This window comes from Protopterus annectens, chromosome 3.part1 (assembly GCF_019279795.1).
Source record: "Protopterus annectens isolate FY-2018-M chromosome 3.part1, PAN1.0, whole genome shotgun sequence".
Taxonomy (NCBI): Eukaryota; Metazoa; Chordata; order Ceratodontiformes; family Protopteridae; genus Protopterus; species Protopterus annectens.
The window spans coordinates 421,062,962-421,085,942 of record NC_056732.1 but is presented as its reverse complement, the minus strand read 5'-3'; the positions used below and the strand labels follow the sequence as shown (position 1 = coordinate 421,085,942).

Genomic DNA, 22,981 nt, shown 5'->3' with positions numbered 1-22,981 from the left:
GTTTTGGCAGCCAGGCTGAGCAGATCTCTATCAGACCCCCACAAATGGATGCTACACAGAGATGTTTTTCTGGATCTGGTCAGGTTCGTGGATGTTAGAAATAGGCTTGTTAACTTTTCATCTAAGCAGGCAACTGAGACAGTTCTGGTGGGGGGTGGCAACTCCAAAAGCTTAGAAAATAGATGTCCTTCATGAATTGGACGGGTCTGTTTCTTTACACAATCTCTGCAGTGCCCTTGATTCCCTCAGGGTAGTATTGGAAGCTAGAGTAAATGTCAGACATGATTCTCCTAACACCGTATTGAGTAAGACAACACTGGTTCTCTCCTTTGAACAGTTTGGCAGGAGGGAAATGGCAAGTGTTACCTTAGCCTGCTGACTTCTGCACCCAGAGCAAAAGTTATCTCTTATGCCTCAGCATGGCGACTCTAAGGCGCACAGTTCTTATGATTTCACATTGATTACAGGTAAGCATATGCACTTGCAGCGGATGTGCTTCAAATTGTGAGCGTCTAGTAAATCATTTGAAAGAAAATCCTACCTAGCTAAATTGAAGATATTCTCTCTCTGGAGACAATCCAAGAGCTTTGATCCAAACAAGGCAAAAATGGCTATGGTTCTGGAATACTTGTCAGACCTAAAAAACTGACTTGCCTGTATGTGTCTGTAAAGTGCATGCTTTTGTAATTTCAACCTGTATAAATATGGATCTACCCTTGTACTCCAAGAATTCTGTTAAGCATATTATAAAAGGTGCCTTCCTTTTTATGCTATTTAGAAAAGAGATTGATCCAACATCGATTTATAACTGTGTGTTGAAAAAACTAGCCCTCAACACCTTCTGAACCAGCCATTTGAAGTTCCTTGCAGTTTCTGTCGTGGAGTATGCTCTTTTGTTTTTCCACCAGGATAGGGTGTTCCTTTGTAAATGAGCTTTCTTTCCCGCCTAAGGTGGATTTTGCACTGTCCCTTAACCAAGCTGTTAATTTAACAGTTTTCTTTCCTAAGCCACAGAACAGAGGAGAATGGACCCTTCATTCCATTGATGTGCATAGACAGCTGATATTTTATTTACAAGAGAGCAAAATAATTCTGAAAGTCTGATCACCTATTTGTCTTTTGTACAAAAATAAAATGGTGAAAACATGTACATAAACAGACCCTTTTATGTTTTCTTTGTTACTCAACTCATGATGAAACTACCGTAGGACATATCAGAGCCCACTCCATTACAGCTCAGCCTTCCTCAGGGGTGCTACCACACAGGCTTTTCTTGAAGAATCACGTTGGACTTCACACACATTTTCTGTACACTGCAATTTAGGGGCAGCTTCCAGAGTCAGACTAGGACCTGCTCAGCTGTCTGGTAGCATCTGATCTCCTTGTAACTGATATCCACCTCCCATACTCTATGTGCTTTGGGAATATTCCCAAAAATAGATTACAGTAGTAAAATATATAATGAACATAGTGCGGTTGTGTTAGCAACTTGCCATAAATGTAGATGTTTGAGTAGATTTCCTGTAGCATTCCAGATACACAACCTTCTTCCCCTGTTCTGAACAATTGATCTGAAGTAGTTAACTTCATTTGATCAGCAACCTGTGGGTTACGGATCCAATACGGATCCGAGCCGGCAGCATACCAAGCTAAATATCAGAGATCCGAGCTCCAAGCTCCACCCCCTTACCCATACTACCCTGCGACCTCCTTCCAATCCTCAGATCTCGTTTGCCGTGGCTTTGCCAAGCACGGGATTTTTCGAGCTCCAGGTGAGTGTAACTAATTCTTGTATTTTTCTTAAAATATTTGGGTAGTATACTGGTTAGCTGTGTGTGTATAGTATTTTTCTATATTTTTTACATATTAGTTCTATTCGTAACTAATCTAACCCCCTCTTATCCTTGGTGATCTCTATCCCCTAGTAGGCCCTTTCTTTCTCTTAGGTGTGTGTATGTGTGAAGGGTATGGCTGAAAGCCAGAAAACTACTTTTTCTAAGTGTACTGAGTGTGGCCATAAGCTGTCGCCAGCGGATGGTCACACTCAGTGCGTTCTTTGCTTGGGGGTTTCTCACCTTTCCTCAGGCTGCTAAAGAACGCACTGAGTGTGACCATCCGCTGGCGACAGCGGATGGTCACACTCAGTGCGTTCTTTGCTTGGGGGTTTCTCACCTTTCCTCAGGCTGCCAAATCTGTGCAGCATTTAACCTCCGGCCTTATGAGATAGGAAGAACAAGCTGATTTTGCCGGGTCTTCTACCCGCAGAATCAGCTTCTTCTTCCTCTTCTCCCTCTGTAGCGACAACCTCGGCTGCGGTTGCCCAACCATCTGGCCCTCCTCCCCTGTCTGGGACTCACCATCCCACCTCATCTCAGGGAGAGCGAGAGGCAAAAAAGGACAGAAAAGAGAGAAGGGAGAGAGAGAAAGAAAGAGAGAGAGAGAGAAAAGCCACAAATGGCGGGCCGAATTGGACCCCTCGGCCACTCCAGCTAAGGTTCTCTCCTCTCCATTAAAGATTACCAAGCCTCCTCCTCCACGGCTCCATTCCCCACACTTCTCACCGGAGGAGGAGGCCCGACCATCTTCGAGGTCATCGCGTCGGTCCTCCTGGCCGGCTTCGGCGGCCTCTTCCAGATGTACTCGTAGCCTCTAGGAGGCAGATATGGACCGGATGATGCGTCGCTTCCTGCAAACTCAGCTGCTTATGGGAGTGTTGCTGCCCCCCCCTGGGGGGGGTCAGCTCCACTGTTTGCCTCGATAGCTCCTTCTCCGATCCACTACTGGGTTTTGGAGTCTTCGGATCCGATGAGCCTCAAAGTCAGGGAGTCGGCGCCGATGGTTATTGCAACCTGGACGCCGGCCATGCCCTCGAGCTTATTGGATCCCTTTTCGGATCCGAGCTCTCGGAGCCGAGAGCCGGGCATCGGATCCGAGGGGGCGAGTGTGTCTTCGGCTCCTTTGCGGTCGGAGCACACTGTCCACTCTGATCCAAGCACTTCGGCTCCGACACCGATCCCTTCGGATCCGAGGGTGCCGGCCACCTGTCTTAGAGAAGCCAGTTCCCCGTCGGCATTCGACGTTGTGGAGAGGGCTCTCTCTAGAGGATCGAGACCCCTTGCTCTTTCCTCGGGATCCGCCCCCGCTCGCTCGCAGCTCTGTTTATCCATCATCCAGTCCCAGGGACAGCCTGTGTCATTGACACCCCAGCCAGTTCCCCTGGAGGAACATGAATCCGTTGGTGAGCCCCTCGAACAGTCCCCCTGAGGAGATTCCTCACAAACACCTGTGCAAAAAGAGGCACTTGGACTCCCCTGAGTCCCTCACCATGGATACCGATTTGGAGGAAGGGGAAGGTTCTCCCAAGTCACCCCCCGACGACATCTCCTTCGGAGACCTTATGGAAATGCTCCGCCAAAGGGGTGGGTGGTCTGCCAAAGAACCTTCCTCGGACGAGTCGGTATTCCTGGAGGTGTTCAACACAGGCCCATCTATCTCTTGGGTGTGTGTAGCCCCCCCCCCTCCGGCCGACCTGATTACCACCAGGACATGGAAGGAACTGGACACTGTAGAGGCGATCCCCAGGAGGCCCGACAAGATTCTAAGCCCCCCTGCAGACAAAGCTTCGTGGAGCAAGGGTTCCTCTGTAGATGCCATGGTGGTGGCGACGGCCACCAAAAAGAAACTAGCTCAGGACAGATGTTCTTCGTGTTTCACTGTTGCAGTCATTACATTTGGGTAATCCTGCTGGCAGGTTGCCCTCAGTTGGCCTGAATTCCAAAGTCCTGGGTCCTGCGTCGGCTGCTGTCGCCCCTTCCCTGAAGTCAGGTCATCAGGGGTATAAAAGATGCAGCCGACGCCATTTTCTTTAGTCTTTCTTGCTGCGCGGTGCCCGACGCAGAAGCAGTTTGCAAGTGCCGGTCGGCCGACTCCTGAGATTTTCTTGTTCGAGTTTCAGATCCGAAGTCTTCAATAAAGCTAAGTACCCCGTTGGGGAAACATTTTTCTTGTTCCAGTCCGATGTCAGAAAAAGTAAATAATTGTATTTCTTGTGGAAAGCAAATACCTCATAAGGACTTTCATTCTTTCTGTATTCCTTGCCTAGGCCCTGATCACAACGTTTCTGGTTGTCGGTTTTGTGCTAGATTTAACCAACGCACTATTAAGTGTCGGTATGATTTTGCTTTAAACTATTTTGGATGTCAGTTTAATTATCCAGAAATGTCATCGGATAGCCATCCGACTACCGGAGTTCACAAAAAACACAAAGAAAAGGAGAGAGGCAACCGAGGCCCAAAACCAACGACAAAGCTTCTCCTAAGCCAGTCACCGGTTCGCCAGTTCTCAGTGAGACGCTTTTGCAGACCCTGACGCCCGCTACTTTAGAGTCGCAGGCCGCTACTGACTCCCACGTGGTGTCGGCCTTGCCGCTGGAAACTCAAGGTATTGGAGCCTCAGATACTATTCCCTCAGATGGGTCCGGAAGCTGCTGAGCAGGCACCGGCTTCTGAGGGTGTATTCAGACCTAAACATCTTTACATTAAACCGACGTCAGCTTCAAAGGCAAAGACTAAAGCACCTTCTAAAGCAAAGAAACAAACTCAAGAATCACGTGGTCAGGCCTCTATGCCCAAAAAACAGATGCTCAAAATGGCCGAAGACTTGATTACCTTGATCAGAGGTTCCCATCCCCCTCCTGATAAGAGGCCTAGGCAAGAGACTGACTATGAATCTTCAGATCAGGTTTCCATTTCTTCTGATTCCTCTTCTGATCAGGAATATTCTCTCCCCCCCCCCCCCATGACTATTCTGATGCTGAAGAATCTATACCTTCAGCTTCTCCTCCAGAGGACTATTCTTTTGGGGAAACCTTGCATACCATGAGGGAGCATTTCCACTGGGAGAGCCAAGATCTTTCAGAATCTAAAAAGAGGCTTAGGGATTTCCTTTTACTACCTCAACACAGGCCGTTAGCCATTCCACCTGTGTTAGACATTGTAGATGATGTCTTTTTGGAGTCTAGTCTTACCCCGACTCCTTACCTCCAGCTCCTGTTAAGCCTGACAGATATTACAGGGTTCCTGACTCTCATAAATTTCTTTTTTAAAAGCCCTGCTGCAGACCCAGAAACTATTTCTCAGGGTCCCAAAGGAGTTAAGGCTTCCGCTGCAAAAAACCCTACCCCCTCTGACAGAGATTCTAGGGCATTGGATAGATGGGGAAAAAAGGTTTACACATCTGCTACCTTGGCTATAAGGGCCTTAAACTGTCAGTTTCATATGCTCATATATCAGCAACATGACATGGCATTGCTTAAACAGAAAATGTTGTTGAACTCTGAATGTGCAGAAAACAAGGAAATGCAGGATTTATTGCATGCGGCTGAACAAGTTGGAAAGCATACTTTGCAATGTGGTTTTGATTCTTTGCAGGCCTCCTGCAGGGCCGCAGTTACGGGTTCTGTAATTAGGAGGCATGCTTGGTTAAAGGAACAAAATCTGCCTGATCATGTCAAAGTTAAGTTATTAGATGCACCTTTACAACATGATACTTTGTTTGGTGCTAAGGCAGAAGAGGTGTTAAAGAAAATGGAGGACAAAGCTAAATCTATGCAAACGGTCAAAGATTTTTTACAAGTACAGCCACATAGGTTTAGTAGACGCTGGCCAACATAAAATTGGTCCTTTCCTGTGTCAGACAGACCTCAAAGGGGCAGATCCCAGGCGCAAGGTTCATACAGGTCAAAGCAATGGGGTGCTTCTACCTCCAAAGTTGGAGAAGACATGTCACAGCCATACAGGAAACAGTCCCAATGACTTCCCCCTGCCTGCACCAATATCTCCTGGAAGCACCCTTGGGAAAATTAGCACTTTTTTCTCAAAATTGGCACATAACTCAGGACAAGTGGGTTCTAAATATAGTGTCACAAGGCTACAAGTTCCACTTCCATACCTTGCCAAAGGCAGACGGCTGGCCAGATCTGCCAAAAAAAATCAATGGGCAGAGGCACAAAAACAAGTCTCATCCCTCATGGACATGAGGGCCATTCAACAAGTAACAGAGCAAGAGCAGGGAGTACAAGTATCCAGAAAGGACAAGGCCTGGAGGCCAATACTGGACCTATCTATTCTAAACACATTCGTGGATATACCAAATTCAGGATTTTTACTTTGCAGCAGCTTCTGCCCATGCTGGGCAAGAACGCTTGGCTGGTGACTTTAGACCTAAAAGAGGCATTCCTGCATGTCCTAATAAGACAATCGTGCAGAAGATACCTCAGATTCAAGGCTGGTTCAATGCATTACCAATTCTCTGCATTGCCCTTTGGCTTATCTGCTGTGCCCAGAGTTTTTACAAAGTGCCTGGCACCAGTAATTGCATTCTGCAGACAGAGGAATACAAGTATATCCTTACTTGGACGACTGTCTAATTCAAGCAGAGAACAAGGACATTCTTCTACAGCATCTGGCGTTTGTGAAAAGACTTCTAACATGCCTAGGGTATACAGTCAATGAAAAGAAATCAAAACTTTTACCCTCTCAAGAGATAATATTCCTGGGTGCAAGCTTAAATACAACTGCCCAGATGGCTTATCTCACGCAAGACAACCAAAGGCAACTGACTACCTATTTCAAAATGTTGGCAACAAAGGCCCAGTTATCTGCAAGAAAAATTCTGCAGGCTTTGGGCTTCATGGCATCCTGCATCCTACTTAATTCTATATGCAAGACTGCATATGAGGAAACTTCATTGGTACCTAAAAAGTGTTTGGACTCAACATTGCCACAGCCTGGAAACTATGATTACTCTCATTCCCTGCCTGCAACAGGAGTTTCGATGGTGGGCAAAGGCTTGTCACCAAAACAAGGGACAGCCATTCACATTACCCCCAGCTAGGCAGACACTAACAACGGATGCATCAGATTATGCCTGGGGGGCCTACATGGCAGGAAGATGCATTCAGGGCACATGGACCTCAAACCAAATGCATCTATATATCAATCAGAAAGAGATGCTAGCTGTTCAAAATGCCCTGACAGCCTTCAAGGACCTTCTTCATCCAGGACAACTACTGATAGACAGACAGCACCACGTTTATGTGGTATATAAACAAGCAGGGGGGCACACATTCTTACCCCCTTTGCAGACTAGCCATGACTTTGTGGGACACAGCATTGACTTACCAAGTACATCTGCAGGCACAATTCCTGCCAGGAAGGAAAAATACTCTGGCAGACGAACTAAGCAGAAACCTCATGGATCCCCACAAGAGGCACCTGGATCCACAAGTCTTCAGCATGATAACAAGGAAATGGGGATGCCCGGACATAGATCTATTTGCCTCCCCTCACAACTACCAACTAAAAAGATTCTACACAAGGATTTATCACAGACATGTCTGGAAAGTGGATGCCCTGTCTTTCAGCTGGAAAAACCTATCAGTATATGCCTTTCCAGCACTGCCTCTCCTTCCCAAGGTACTCCTAAAGGTCAGACAGGAGAAGCCAAATATGATACTGATTGCCCCAGACTGGCCCCGCCAGTACTGGTTTCCATTCCTAATGAACTTGTCTCAATGCCCAGTTTGGACCTTACCTCAAATACCTCATCTTTTGTCCTAGCAAAACAATCAGATCCTGCACAGCCAACTCAGGATTTTAAACCTGGCAGCATGGCGGATAATGTAGTCATACAAAGCACACCTCTCAGTAAAGCTGTGATGGATGTCATTCTGGAGACCAGAAGGCCTAGTACTAGAAAATCTTATGCTGGAAAATGGAAGAGATTCTGTGCTTGGAGCCAGGCACAAGGAACTGATACAGCTGTGCCAAATATTCCTCAGATTTTACAATACGTAACTGAGATGCTGGACAAAGGCCTATCTTTTTCATCTATTAAAATTCATGCCTCTGCCATTTTGGCTCATTACAATCCAGAGCCACCAATCTTTTCTCATCCCTTATTAAAGCAGTAACTCAGAGGAGCCAAAAATTTAAAGCATCCAAGGAGATCACCGATGCCTGCATGGGACCTCAACTATATCTTGGAAAAACACACCCTGCCTCCTTTTGTGCCAGCTGCTATTGCTGACATAAAGATTTTATCTTGGAAAACAGCTCTGCTCCTAGCAAGACGAGTTTCAGACCTACAGGCACTCGTGGCTGTGGAATCTTTTATCATTTTTGTATCCAGACAGGGTCTCTCTGAGGACAAACCCAACATTTATGCCTAAGGTGGTGTCCAGTGTGGCTCTTAACCAAACTATTCATCTGCCAACTTTTTATCCAAGTCCACAGAACAAGGGGGAGAGAATTCTGCATTCTTTGGACGTACACAGACAGCTTAGATTCTACTTGGATAGAACCAATGTTTTCAGAAAGACAGAGCAATTACTAGTGGCATATGCTGCAGGATCACAAGGAAAGGCTATCTCAAAGCAGACTATTTCAAAGTGGATAGGCCACTGCATTAGTTTCTGCTACTTACACCATGGCAAGCCAGTGCCTAAGGGCATTAGGCCACATTCAACCACAGCTGCAGCCACTTCAGCAGCCTTTCTCAGGGGAGTTCCAACCAAGAACATTTTAGAAGCTGCTACTTGGAGTTCAGTGCACACCTTTACAAAACACTATCATCTGCCACTCTACTCTAAATCCAGGGCAGGCTTTGCCACTGCAGTTCTGCAGGGCCTCATAGCTGCTCCTAATGCAATTTAGCTCCAACCTCCTAACCATAGCTTTGGGACTCTACCCAAATGTAATGACTGCAACAGTGAAACACAAAGAACATAGTACAGTTGTGTACACTTACCATAAATGTAGATGTTCTAGTGTATTCACTGTTGCAGTCCAGGTTAACCACCTGCCATCCCCCTTTCTTCGTATGGAACCTATCTTTCTTTCTCTGATTTATACAACCTATGTGGTGTATTTGCTTGTAGATGAAGGTAAAGTTTATATTGGGGCATGTATTTATATATGTATAAATTTTGGCTACCCTTTTAGGGGGCACCTGACATCTGGGGCAAGAAAAACTAAAGAAAATGGCGTTGGCCGCATCTTTTATACTCCTGACGTCGAAGGGGCGACAGTAGCTGATGCAGGACCCAGGACTTTGGAATTCAGGCCGACTGAGGGCAACCTGCCAGCAGGATTACCCAAATGTAATGACTGCAACAGTGAATAAACTCTAACATCTACATTTATGGTAAGTGTACACAACTGTACTTTCTTCCCCCTGACAAGGAGCCTAGGGCAATGGACCATATTGGAAAGCGGATGTTTGCTTCAGCTACCTTCTCTATTAGGGCGCTGAATTACTTGGCCCATGTAATCAGACTGCAGCGGGACCTGGTTAAAGAGTACGCTGAGTCTCCCCCAGAGTCCATGTCGGCCGAGGATAAACAAACTTTCTCGGCTCATATCGCCACTCTCACATACGTCTATGCAGCTACTCTCCCACTCCATGGAAGGAGCCGCTAGAGCTAGCAGGTCTGGTATCACCTTAAGGCGTCATACCTGGCTTCGGCTTTGTGATTTTTTCGGAACCTTTCACGGCGTCCTTTGTGAATGCACCCTTTGATGGGTCTACCCTGTTCGGGAAGACCGTCCGTGAGACGCTGGTCCAGACCGAGAAATACAGGAAAACGCTGTCAGCTGTCGGAATCCACTTCTCTACCCCTCAAAGGTCCTTCTCCAGGAACCAGCGAGGGCAGAAGAGCATGTGGTTCCAGAAATCTCAGCAGGCCTGGAACGCTCAGGACTCCTTCTCCCCCAGAGGCAGAGGGGGACAAGGTGGACGCTGGCCCAGAGGCAGAGGGGGTCTGAAGAATTTCGGGTCACGAGAACCTTTTTCCGACCAACCTGCGCAGCAGCCCCGAGGAGTTGCCCTACTGCTCCTCTCTGGAGGCAGTCGGGGGGGCATTTTTCGAGGCACTTGGCTCAATGGGAGTCCAAGACAGATCGCTGGGTGCTTGAGATAATATCCAGAGGCTATTCAATCCCCTTCATAAACAAGCCCCCTTACTCAAGGCGCCTCCCAGATGTTCCACCCACTCAAAGGGAGGCCACGGCTTTGGAAATAGAAAAGCTGTTAGAAGAAAGAGCCATCCAGCATGTGCCCCCAGACCAGTCCGGATCAGGCATCTACTCCAGGTTCTTTCTAGTGCCAAAAACGACGGGGGACTTAAGGCTGATTCACTTGCAGGAGGAGGACTGGATGTGCTCCATAGACCTCAAGGATGCGTACTACCATATTCTCATGGACAGATGGTCCAGGAGGTTTCTCCGCTTTCGGCTAGGGGCCAGTCATTACCAGTTCAGGGTCCTACCCTTCGATCTCACCACAGCCCCCAGGGTGTTCACCAAGGTCATGGCAGTTGTAGCAGCCCACCTGAGGCTCCAGGACATACAGGTCTTCCCATACCTAGGCAACTGTCTCCTCACCTCCCCCACCAGGCATCTACTCTCTCTAGCCAGGGACTTCTTCCTCCATTTATCATCCCAGTTGGGGATCACTATAAATGTCAAGAAGTCGTTCCTCCAACCTGTTCAGGTTATAGACTTTATAGGGGCCAGGATAGATTTCCTTCAGGTCAAGGCTTTCCTAATGCCAGATAGACTTCACAGCATGACTCTACATGTACTAGCTCTTCTTCAGTCTCCTGCTCCCCCAGCAGAGTTAGTCCTGAGAGCTTTGGGGTCCATGGCGGCAGCGATCAATTTGATCCCTTACACTCGTCTGCACAATGAGGGTTTTACAGTGGACTTTGCAAGTCCAGTGGTCCATTCTACACCATCCGCTAGACTTGCCGATTCCCCTCAGCAGGGTTTGCAGGAACTCCCTCATGTGGTGGCTCCAATCCCGAGTCCTTCGGGAAGGACGACCCTTTATTATGCCCCTACCCCCAGGCCACAGTGACCACGGATGCCTCCCTCCTAGGGTGGGGGAGGGCAGTTTGCGGGCAGGACTGCCCAAGGCATGTGGACTCAGACAGAGACCATTCTGCATATAAATGTACTGGCGATGAGGGCGGTCCTTTTAGCGTTGCAGGCCCTTCATGTCTTCCTTCCTCCGGGGACTATTGCGATCCAGTCAGACAATATGTCGGTGGTCTTGGTATATCAACAAACAGGGGAGAACCAGGATTTACCCTCTTTGCCGAGAAGCCATGAGAGTTTGGGAATGGACGATCTCCACCAACCGCTTCCTGTTAGCGACGCACTTTCCGGGTCGGTCCAACATTCTGGCGGACAAATTGAGCAGAACTATCCTCTCCCCTTATGAGTGGTCTCTGAATTCGTCCGTAGTGGAACAGATCTTCATCAAGTGGGGTGAGCCTTGCTGCGATTTCTTCGCATTTCCTTCCAACGTGAAGTGCAGCAAGTTTTTCGCTCTAATTCCTCCTTTAGGGGATGCCCCCAGAGATGCTCTTGTCCATGCTTGGCCGCCCGGTCTTCTTTATGCGTATCCACCACTTCCGCTGATGACAAAATTTTTGCAGAAAGCTCGTCGGTTGGGGAGCAAGATTATCCTCATAGCCCCATTTTGGCCTCGTCAAGTCTGGTTCCTCTGCCTACGGTCTCATTTCATAGCTCCTCTCTGGATCTTGGATCCCATTCCGGATCTGATCTCTCACCCCTCGGAAATGGCCCCTCTGAACCTGGACGAGCTCAAGCTTTCAGCTTGACTGATCCGGTTCCCTTAATTGCCAGGGCTCCCGGTATCTCTTCCCTAGTCAAGTCCATTCTGGTAGCGGCACATAAACCCTCTACCAGGAAGATTTACAATAGTAAATGGAAACGTTTTTCCATTTGGGCTTCACATAAGAACTTGGATCCCTTTACCGCTCCTATTCCAGCGGTTCTAGAATTCTTGTCTCATATTTTTCAGCAGGGGGCCAGTTCATCTACTGTAAAGGTTCAGCTGGCTGCTATTTCCCATTTCCGTATTGGGGACAACTTTGGTTCTCTCACTGCTACCAGAATTTGTAAGGCCTTTCTAAAAGGTACCATACTTTTGAGACCTCCTATTAGAAATTCATCCCCACCGTGGGACCTGACCTTGGTTCTTCAGGCGTTCGTCGCACCTCCGTTTGAACCCGCAGCTTCCGTGGATCTGAAGTTCTTGTCATGGAAGATGTCCTTTTTGGTAGCCATTACCTCAGCCGGGAGAGTGTCTGAGCTTCAGGCTCTTTCTATCAAACCTCCATACCTTGTATTTCACAAGGACAGGGTATCTCTCAGGACTAATCCCTCTTTTCTTCCCAAAGTTGCTTCTGAGACGAACATTAATCATTCCATTAATTTGCGTCCCCCCCCCCCCAATTACCAGAACAAAGGGGAGTATAAACTTCATTTACTAGATGTTCACAGACAGTTGCATTTTTATTTACACAGGACGGCTGTCTTTCGCAGATCTGACCAACTTTTCGTCTCCTTTGCAAAATCATTTCTAGGGAAACTGATTTCTGAAGTGACTCTTGCCAGGTGGATTTCGAGTTGTATCCTCTTAGCATATAGAGAGTCTGGCTTGCCAGAACCAATGGGAGTTCATGCTCATTCTACGCGTTCTATGGCAACGTCTGCTGCATTCTGGTCTAGAGTTTCCCCTGGATGACATTTGTTCAGCGGCTACCTGGGCGTCCTCTCACACCTTTATTTCTCATTATAAGCTAGATTTAGTGTCTAGAGGAAGAGCTGCTTTTGGCTCTGCAGTGCTCCAGAATATTCTTTTTTGAGGGCCTCCCAGGATTTCGGGTAGCTGGGGACTCTGTCCCACAGGTTGCTGATCAAATGAAGTTAACTACTTCAGCTAAAGAAGTTATGTTGTCACCATAACGTTCCATCTGAGTAGGTAACTTCATTTGTCAGCAACCGTCCCTCCCTCCTTCCCCTAACCTGAATAGTTATTTAGCTAAACTCGAGGTTTGGATGCTAGAGTTTTGTTTTGTCTCGGAGTCAGGTTTTCTCAGGTTGTCAGTTTGTTTTGTTGTTTTGTGTAGGTGGCAAACGCGATCTGAGCATTGGAAGGAGGTTGCAGGGTAGTATGGGTAAGGGGGTGGAGCTTGGAGCTCGAATCTTTAGCTCGGTATGCTGCCGGCTCGGATCCGTATCAGATCCGTAACCCACAGGTTGCTGACAAATGAAGTTACCTACTCAGATGGAACGTTATGGTGAGTACATAACTTCTTTTTTTTTTGCATAGAGGTCAAGGTGGCTTGCAGTCCCCTTCTGCACCTTTACTTTCACTTTCCTAGGGGTCCCCCCGTTACTCCCTGGACAGGGAGATATAGCATATCTGGGTAGGTCCTGAGGCACACATGGCTGTTTAATCTGGTCCCCTGGAGCTTTGCTGCAAAAGAATTCTACCTAGCTGCTGTTGGGGCAAGAGTCAGAAGATTGCATCAGCCAATAGTCCTCTTACACCTCTGGCATCCTTGTGTCCCGGTGGGAGGACTTTGAAGCCCTGAGGAAAATAAAGCTCTGGAAGTTGTGCCAGCCAGTTGGCCTGCCTGCAGACAGAGCATCCCAAAAATGAGGGCTGCAGCAGTGAATCTACTCTTAAACATTTCCATTTATCCTAAGTTTCTAGCACAATAGTATTACCCATTGATAAGGAATGATACTACAGCAGTGATTATTATGATGAATGTAGTAGAGTTTTCTGAGTTCATTTGGCACAACAGTAAATATTCTACTAGAAATGCCTTACTGTTGTAACATAGGCATCCTGCCACTGTCCTTTTAGCTGATGCCTGCTAAAACTGGAAGACAAAGGGGTACATAGATCTTTGTATGCGTTTCCCACTCATTTTCCAGTTAGGGTGCTATTTGGAAGTAGAGCCACTAGTTCCCCTTCCTTTGCCTTTTCCTTTGCAATAAGGCCTTCAACCAGGTATTACCCTATTTGTATCTATTTTCAAGATATCTTTAAATGTCTCCCCCTTCACTTTCCTAGCTTGAACAAAATTGGTGGATCACACACTTACAGCCAGGGAGCACCTAGGTACATCTCCCCAAGAGCAAAGTCTGCACTGTTCAAGACTTATTTGTTAGTGATACCTTTAGCCAGAAAAGAAAAGGTGGTGCATGCTGTTCTCCCTTTTATTGAAATGTTAGCCCAATGTGCTGTGCTGGAGAAGGAGTTTTCTGCTCTGGTGATAGCTGAAAACTGATGAAAGGCTAATGCTCATCTGCTAATTTCAATGGATACCAAGTAATAATGCAGCAGTGATTCTTAAGTTTGAACCTATTCTTTTGTGATGAATATACTCGCACAGCTACGCTCTTCTTAATATTGATTTGGGTGCACTAAGTTTTGGTTTGATTACTATTAGCTAGCATTTAGCAGACCGTGTCATGGTGAAATCTATGAGTAAAAATATTCTTCAGAGGAGGTTCTGCATGATATAGCTATACAATCGCATGGTCTTTAGTCTGCACCTTTGACAAACATTACGTACTGGATGTGCGGTGCTGAGCAAGAGTGGACTTTGTGACTGTTTCAGGGTCTTTAATCAGTGCTCTGGCTTCCTTAAGTAGTTCAGAGCTTGCTTTTCTGCCTGCAGGTGAAGATGCAGGTCAGAAGCAAGATTTTTGTAATGTAGTTTTGAGATTAACTCTTACTGTTAGCACCCAACCTCCATTTCCTCCACCTTTCCTTCTAACCTGTTATTCTTTAATTGTTGAGTGGAGTTTGAGTTGACTTAGTCTGTAATCCCTACATAATGAAAAGAGTCCTGTTATGTATTTGTTTATGCATTTGCTCTGAATGACTTTCTCTGTTTGGACATGTTTCTGCACAGTGAGATTACCTGGAATTTTGAGTAATAGATGTGGCATCCTTGTAGCCTGAAGTGAATTAGTCTGACCAGTGATTTGTGTGAATGCATATGCAGGGGGCACTTGCAGACTGTTATTGGATGAGTAGCTTTAGTCATTTTTATGTTTTTTTTTTCTTTTGGCAATTATTGATGTTCATTGTGTTACCCTGCTGCAGTCATCACACTTGGGTTATCCTGCCGTCAGGCGGTCCCGCAGTCGGCCCGAATTCCAAAGTCTTGGTCCGGCATCGGTTGCTGTCGCTTCTTCCCTGACATCAGTGCGTCGGGTATACAAGAGCCATCCAGCGCCATTTTCTTCAGTCTTTCTTGCCGCGCGGTGCCCAAAGCAGAAGCAGTTTGCAAGTGCCGGTCGGCTGACACCTGAGATTTTCGATTTGAATTTCAGTCCGAAGTCTTCAATAAAGCTAAGTACCCCGTTGGGGGAACATTTACTTGCCTCAGTCTGATGTCAGAAAAAGTTAACAATTGCATTTCTTGTGGGAAGCAAATACCTCATAAGGACTTCCATTCCTATTGCATTCCTTGCCTAGGCCCAGACCATGACGTCACAGGTTGTCGGTTTTGCACTAGGTTTAATAAATGCACTATCAAACGCCGTTTTGACTTCGCACGGCATTACTTTGGTAGGAAATTCAATTATATCATGCCGTCGGAGCAGCCGACGACCACAACTCATAAAAAATGCAAGGATAAGGACAGGCAGCCTAGGAATAAGCCAGACCCCGAGGCCTCAGCTGGGCCTGTCGCTGGTTCTCCGGTTTTCAGTGAGGCACCTACGCAGCCCCTGACTACCACAGAGCTGGAACCCCAGATAGCTGCCGACTCCCACGCGGAGTCTGCTAGGCCGACGCAGCCATCTACCAACACCGGAGCAGATTTAGACACCGGTGCAGAGGAAACACCTTCGGTTGCAGAAGGTGTCTTCAGACCGACTACACTCACCATTAAATCTTATGCTAAACTTAAAACTCCTTTAAAACCTAAGAAAACTGTTCTTCAGTCTACAGGTCAAGGCCCCATGCCTAAGAAACAGATGCTTAAGATGGCTGAAGATTTAATTACCCTTATCAGGAGTTCCCATCCCCCTCCTGATAAAAGACCAAGACAAGAGGAGGATTATGCATCCTCTGACCAGGTTTCTCTCTCCTCAGATTCTTCTAAGTAACAGGATTACACTTTACCACCTTATGAGGATTCTGATGCTGAAGACTCTATTCCCTCAGCATCTCCCTCTGAAGACTACTCCTTTTGGGAAACTTTACATACCATGAGGGAACGTTTCCATTGGGAAGGCCAGGATTACTCAGATTCTAAGAAAAGGCTCCGAGAGTTCCTTCTATTACCCTAGCACAGACCTCTTGCTATTCCTCCTCTTTTAGATATTGTGGATGATGTCTACTTGGAGTCTAGTTTAAATCCAGACTCTCTACCTCCTGCTCCAGCCAAACCAGACAGATACTACAGAGTACCTGACTCAAACAAATTCCTTTATAAAAGCCCTGTAGCTGACCCAGAAACCATATCCCAGGGTCCTAAGGGAGCAAAGGCTTCTATGGCTAAAAATCTGTGCCCTCTGAAAGAGATTCCAGAGCCCTAGATAGATGGGGAAAGAAAATATACACCTCTGCAACTCTGGCTAGGAGAGCATTAAATTGCCAGTTTCACATGTTGAAATATCAACAATTCCTGATGCCTCAGTTAAAACAAAAAATGAGCACACACTCAGAATAGCCTGAGTTCAATGAAATGCAGGATCTGTTGCATGCAGATGAACAGGTGGGCAAGCATACTTTACAATGCGGATTTGATTCACTGGAAGCTTCCTGTAGAGCAGCTGTTACTGGCTTAATAGACATGCTTGGTTAAAAGAGCAAACCCTCCCTGACCATGTTAAAGCAAAATTATTAGATGCACCTTTACAACAGGATGTATTATTTGGTGTCCAAGCAGAAGAGGTTTTAAAGAAAATGGAGGATAAGGCTAAATCTATGCAAACGGTCAAGGATTTCTTGCAGGTACAACCCCCTCGGTTCAGCAGAAATTGGCCAACAAAAAATTGGTCCTTTCCTGCTTCAGACAGATCATAGAGGGGCAAATGCAGACGCCCAAGGGGCAGAGGTCAGTCACAGGGCCCTTACAAACCTTGCCAATGGGGTTCTGCTACCCAGAAAGGAGGAGAAGACAGGCCCCAAGCTAGCAGAAGGCAGACACAATGACTCAATCCTCAAACTACCAAGCAAATCTCTCCTGGCAACACCCTTGGGAGGAAAACTAATATTTTTTGCAGACAACTGGCACATCATCACAAAAGACAAATGGGTTCTAAACATTGTCTCTCAAGGATACAGATTCCACTTTCATACTTTACCAAGGATCAAAGGAATGCCAAACCTGCCACCAAATCAATGGGCAGAGGCACAAAAACAAATTGCAGCTCTCATGAACATGAGAGCCATTCAACAGGTACCTACACAGGAGCAGGGACAAGGATTTTACTCAAGACTCTTCCTAGTTCCAAGAAAGGACAAAGCATGGAGACCCATTCTGGATCTTTCAATTCTGAACACCTATCTGCAAGCACCAAATTTCAAGATGCTAACACTACAGCAGCTTCTTCCCATGCTGGGCAAGAATGCTTGGCTAGTCACTTTGGACCTTAAGGAGGTATACCTGTATGTCCCTATCAGACAAAATTGCAGAAGATACCTCCGCTTCATTGCAGGTTCAACGCATTATCAATTCTCTGCACTGCCCTTTGGCTTATCTACTGCTCCCAGGGTCGGTTCAACGCATTATCAATTCTCTGCACTGCCCTTTGGCTTATCTACTGCTCCTAGGGTCTTCACAAAATGCCTGGCACCAGTAATTGCATACTGCAGACAAAGAGGAATTCAAATATACCCATATCTGGACGACTGTCTTATTCAAGCAGAAAGCAAGGACATTCTTTTACAGCATTTGGCATTTGTCAAACACCTTCTAAGTTACCTAGGGTTCACAGTAAATGAAAAGAAATCAAAACTAGTACCCTCACAAGACATATAACATTCCTGGGTGCCAGGTTGAATACAACGGCCCAGATGGCTTATCTCATGCCAGACAAACAACGACAACTGTTTCAATATTTCAAAATAATGGCAACAAAGACCCAACTCCCTGCAAGAAAAATTCTGCAGGCCTTGGGATTCATGGCATCTTGCATTCTACTAATACCATTTGCAAAACTGCATACGAGGAAATTACAATGGTACCTGAAAAGTGTATGGACTCTGCACAGCCACAGCTTGGAAACAATGATTCCACTCATTCCCTGCCTTCAACGGGAGTTTCTATGGTGGGCACAGGCATGTCACCTCAACAAGGGTCAGCCTTTCACCTTACCCACAGCCAGGCAAACTATGACAACAGATGCATCTTACTATGCCTGGGGAGCACACATGGCAGGACAGTGCATTCAGGGCAAATGGACTACAGATCAGAGACACCTGCATATCAATCAAAAAGAAATGCTAGCAGTGCAGAATGCCCTAACAGCTTTCAAGGACCTTCTACACCCAGGACAACTACTAATAAGGACAGACAACACCACAGTTATGTGGTACATAAACAAGCAAGGGGGCACACATTCCTACCCTCTATGCAGGCAAACAATGACCTTGTGGAACACTGCACTGTCTTACCAGGTTCAATTACAAGCACAATTCCTGCCAGAAAAGAAAAACACATTGGCAGACGACCTAAGCAGAAACATCGTGGATCCACACGAATGGAAACTAGATCCACAAGTATTTGCAATGATAGCTCAAAAATGGGGACGCCCAGACATAGATCTGTTTGCAAGCCCCCACAACCACCAACTTCATAAATTTTGCACAAGGACCTTCCACCCACTAGCTTGGAAAGTGGACGCTCTTTCATTCAGTTGGAAAACATCAACAGTGTATGCCTTCCCTCCACTGCCTCTTCTAGCAAAGGTACTGCTGAAAGTCAGATTAGAGAGGCCACAAATGATTCTCGTTGCACCAGATTGGCCACGCCAACATTGGTATCCAATTTTAAGGACCATGGCACAGAGCCCACCATGGATTTTGCCACAAATAACTCACCTTGCGAGACAATCTGATTCTACACAGCCAGCTCAAGACTTTAAACCTGGCTGCATGGCAAATTACCTAAACAACCAGCCAACACCTTTATCCAAAGCTGTTATGGATGTCATTCTGGAGGCCAGGAGGCCCAGCACCAGGAAAACCTATTCAGACAAATGGAAAAGATTTTGCTCCTGGAACCAGGCTAAAGGCCTAAATCCCCTGGAGCCAAACATTCCTCAGATTCTACAATATTTAACGGAGATGTTACACAAAGGACTTTCCTTTTCATCTATTAAGATCCACGCCTCAGCAATTTCAGCTCGTTACAGCACAGATCCTCCTTTATTTTCACATCCACTCCTAAGACAGTACCTCAGAGGGGGCTAAGAACTTAAGACCGCCAAGGAGAGCTCCAACACCTACTTGAGATCTCAACTTTGTCCTGGAAAAGCTGTCCTGGATCGGCTTTTTCAACTGATTTAAAATTTCTTTCATGGAAAACTGCCCTACTACTAGCAATAACCTCAGCTAGAAGAGTCTCAGAGCTACAGGCACTAATGGCAGTGGAACCTTTCCTCATTTTTCATCAAGACAGAGTTTCTCTATGGACTAATCCTTCCTTTATGCCAAAGGTGGTATCCAGTGTGGCCCTAAACCAAACCATTCACTTGCCCACCTTCTTCCCAAATCCCCAGAACAAAGGAGAAAGACTCCTGCACTCTTTGGACATTCACAGGCAATTACGTTACTAAGGCTTTAAGAAAAACTGACCAGCTCTTTGTAGCCTATGCTACAGGATCACAAGGAAAAGCCCACATCTCAAAACAGACCATTTCTAAATGGATAGGACATTGCATACGCTTCTGCTACACACATCATGGGAAACCAGTACCTGCTAACATTAGGTCCCACTCCACCAGGGCTACAGCTACGTCAGCAGCCTTTCTCAGGGGAGTGTCAACCAAGGATATTCTGGAAGCTGCTACTTGGAGTTCAGTGCACACCTTCACCAAACACTATCACTTACCTCTTTACTCTAAGACTACAGCTGGTTTTGCCACTGCAGTTTTGCAGGGCCTACTAGCCTCTTCTAACCCTGTTTGACTCCACCTCCCCTCCTTAGCTTTGGGATTCAACCCAAGTGTGATGACTGCAGCAGGGTAACACGATGAACATAGTACAGTTTTGTACCTACCATAAATGTAGATGTTCAAGTGTTCACCCTGCTGCTGTCCAGGTTACCCTCCCTCCATCCCCTCTGAACTAGCTGAACTTATCTCTACCACTTTATCCTATACTACCTCTGTGGTGTATTTGCTTGTACCTAAGGGTTTTGTTTTATTTTTGTATAGCCATATGTATATATAATATATATATATATATATATATATATATATATATATAATTTTGCCTACCTTTTGGGGGCACCTGACATCTGGGGCAAGAAAAACTGAAGAAAATGGCGTCAGATGCCTCTTATATACCCCTGACGCACTGACGTCAGGGAAGAAGTGACAGCAACCGACGCCGGACCAAGACTTTGGAATTCGGGCCAACTGCGGGACCGTCTGACGGCAGGATAACCCAAGTGTGATGACTGCAGCATGGTGAACACTCGAACATCTACATTTATGGTAGGTACAAAACTGTACTTTTTTGTGTTTTCTAATAGAAGTGCTTAAGGTATACAAGATTTGTATAGGTTCATAGTTGTGTACTAGTCTAAAGACCACAAGGGCCTTTTTAAGCCTAACCATTCATCCCAAATCTCTGACAAGTTCTGGTACCATTGTTAAGTGTCAGTGTGCCTTTCTACTTGCAAATGCTGGTAGTGTATTAAGCTCTAAAACTGCAACTAGTGCTCAGTACAACTTGCATTTGTCTAGCAGCAGCTTTTAGTAGTTAAGCACTATGATTACAGGCAGCATTGTGTAAGGTGTCCATCTCTCTTCTAAAACATCTGTGGCCTGTTAGCTACCAGTGGAACTGGTGTCACCCAAAGGTGAAAACAGACCAGGGAAGGATTTTGATTATTTGCTTTGGTTGAGTGTCCCTTACAAAAGTGTACCATGTTTTTTTATTCCTTAAGTTCCTAGCATTACCCAACGCTGCAGTCAGGAGTCTCTTCACCCCCCTGCCCCCAACCTCGGGCTTAACCCCCCCTCCTCATTTTAATTGTTGCCATCTTCTTCCAGACGTCTTTCATGGTGTACCTCCCGGATGTGGTATGATACATTAAATTAACTGTAAGCCCACCTTCTAAAGTTGGCCCTGCTGACCTGCAAGCCTTAAACTGTGCTCCATGTAGTAAGTCTTTAACCACTAATTTAGTTTGCATCTCCTGCTTCTTGACAGAAGTGACACTTCTGAGAGGGCTTCTGAATTGCTTAATTCATGTCGCCTAACTCCTTTGCCCCTCTTTCCATAACTTTAACTTGACAGTAATTCATACTTAAGAGTAACATGTTAATAAATGTACTGTGTTTTTGGTTGTGGTATAAATATATATATATATATATATATATATATATATATATATATATATATATATATATATATATATATATATATATATATAGTTTTAGATGTAAAATTTGCATTATGTATATATTTTATTCATATTGCATTGTCTGGTACTGTATGTGCTGTGAATCTGACCATGATGGCACTTTTGTTTGGTAATACTCTGATTTTTATATTTACCACTTTTATGCTGTATGTATGGGAGTTTAATGTATTTAAGTTTTTTGAATTTTTAAAACTAAGTATGCCATCTGGTAAGATGATGGTCTTTTTCAATTTTTAATTAACATCTTGGAATTCTTGCAGATAATTTCTGTGACTGGGTTCGTTGATAGTGACAGAGATGACCTCAAACTTATGGCATATTTAACGGGAGCCAAGTATACGGGCTACCTTTGTCGCAGTAATACAGTCCTCATCTGTAAAGAGTGAGTAAATGAACATCTCTGTTGGAAGCACCCTTTGTGTTTAGTCTGCTTTATTACATCTTGCATTTAATGTTAATTTTAGATACCATGCAAATTTGTTTTTATTGTGTACATGTTCAGTGGTATATGAAGCATTTTATTTAGAACTTTTGCTGTCTAGTAAGACAGATAAAGGCACTGGTCATTTGGTCGGTGTGGTTTCTTTGTTTAGCTTTTCAAATATGTTTATGGAGTTTTCTTCCATCATCATTTTTAGCTTCTTTTTATGTCTTCTTCTGATCTTAGTCCTTGCCCATTTTAACCCATCATCTCCTATATCCCATAGTAAGTTCAGTCCTGTTGTCACTGTAGGGTGGTCTTTCCATCTGCACCTTAGAACTAATTTTTTTTTTCATTGTATCTTTGTTGTCTGAGCTATTTTAATTCCTCAAACAAGTTCTTCTTTTATAATTTTAATGCATTTCCCTCAAAATAGTGGATGATGGGGCCTGCCTTAGTAACATGATTGTGGTTTCTTGTTTTCATTTTTTCTTCCCAGAATACGTTTCAAGTCCTCTTTATATGACTCGTGTTAGACATAACGAAGTAATATTGTTTTCTTATGCCCTTAAGACAGAATGGCAGGGCTGCTGTGTTCTTTAACAGAGTTACGTCTATGTTTCTCTGACTGAGCCTCATTTATATTTCTGTCCGAGTTTGTTTATGCTATAAAGAGCTGTTAGCTACTTCCAGCAAAAGAAAGTAGGTAAATAGGTTTTTGTAAAGAGATTCTCGTAGTTCTAAAGGAATTGACAGACCTTCCACCACACACTCAAGCTGAGGTGTGGAAACTCTCACTGCAGTGAATGATCCTTGCTGTATCATGTACAGGTGACAAGTAGGAGAACTCCAAAGTAAGTCTGTCTGCTACTTCCCAATGCCTTCAGTGGGAAGTTTTTTTTATTTCTCATGAATAATGCAGAATTAAAATGCACTTTACTAGTTCCTTATTTATTTCTGTTGTGTTCATCCCCTTTTTTTCTGTTTCATATTTATTTATACTTTGGTAACCAGGAGAGTGAAGTGGTCCCAGGATCCTTTTCAGCCATAACATGGAC

General features: G+C 45.3%; 1 protein-coding gene across 1 annotated transcript in view; it reads left to right on the top strand.

Moving 5' to 3' along the window:
- PAXIP1 (PAX interacting protein 1) overlaps positions 1-22,981 on the top strand; it is a gene marked incomplete in the record, with an annotated part of 1,449,657 nt that overhangs the window by 689,634 nt on the left and 737,042 nt on the right. Inside the window, 1 exon segment of the mRNA XM_044066884.1 lies at positions 21,763-21,884. Coding sequence (XP_043922819.1) covers positions 21,763-21,884 — 122 coding nt within the window.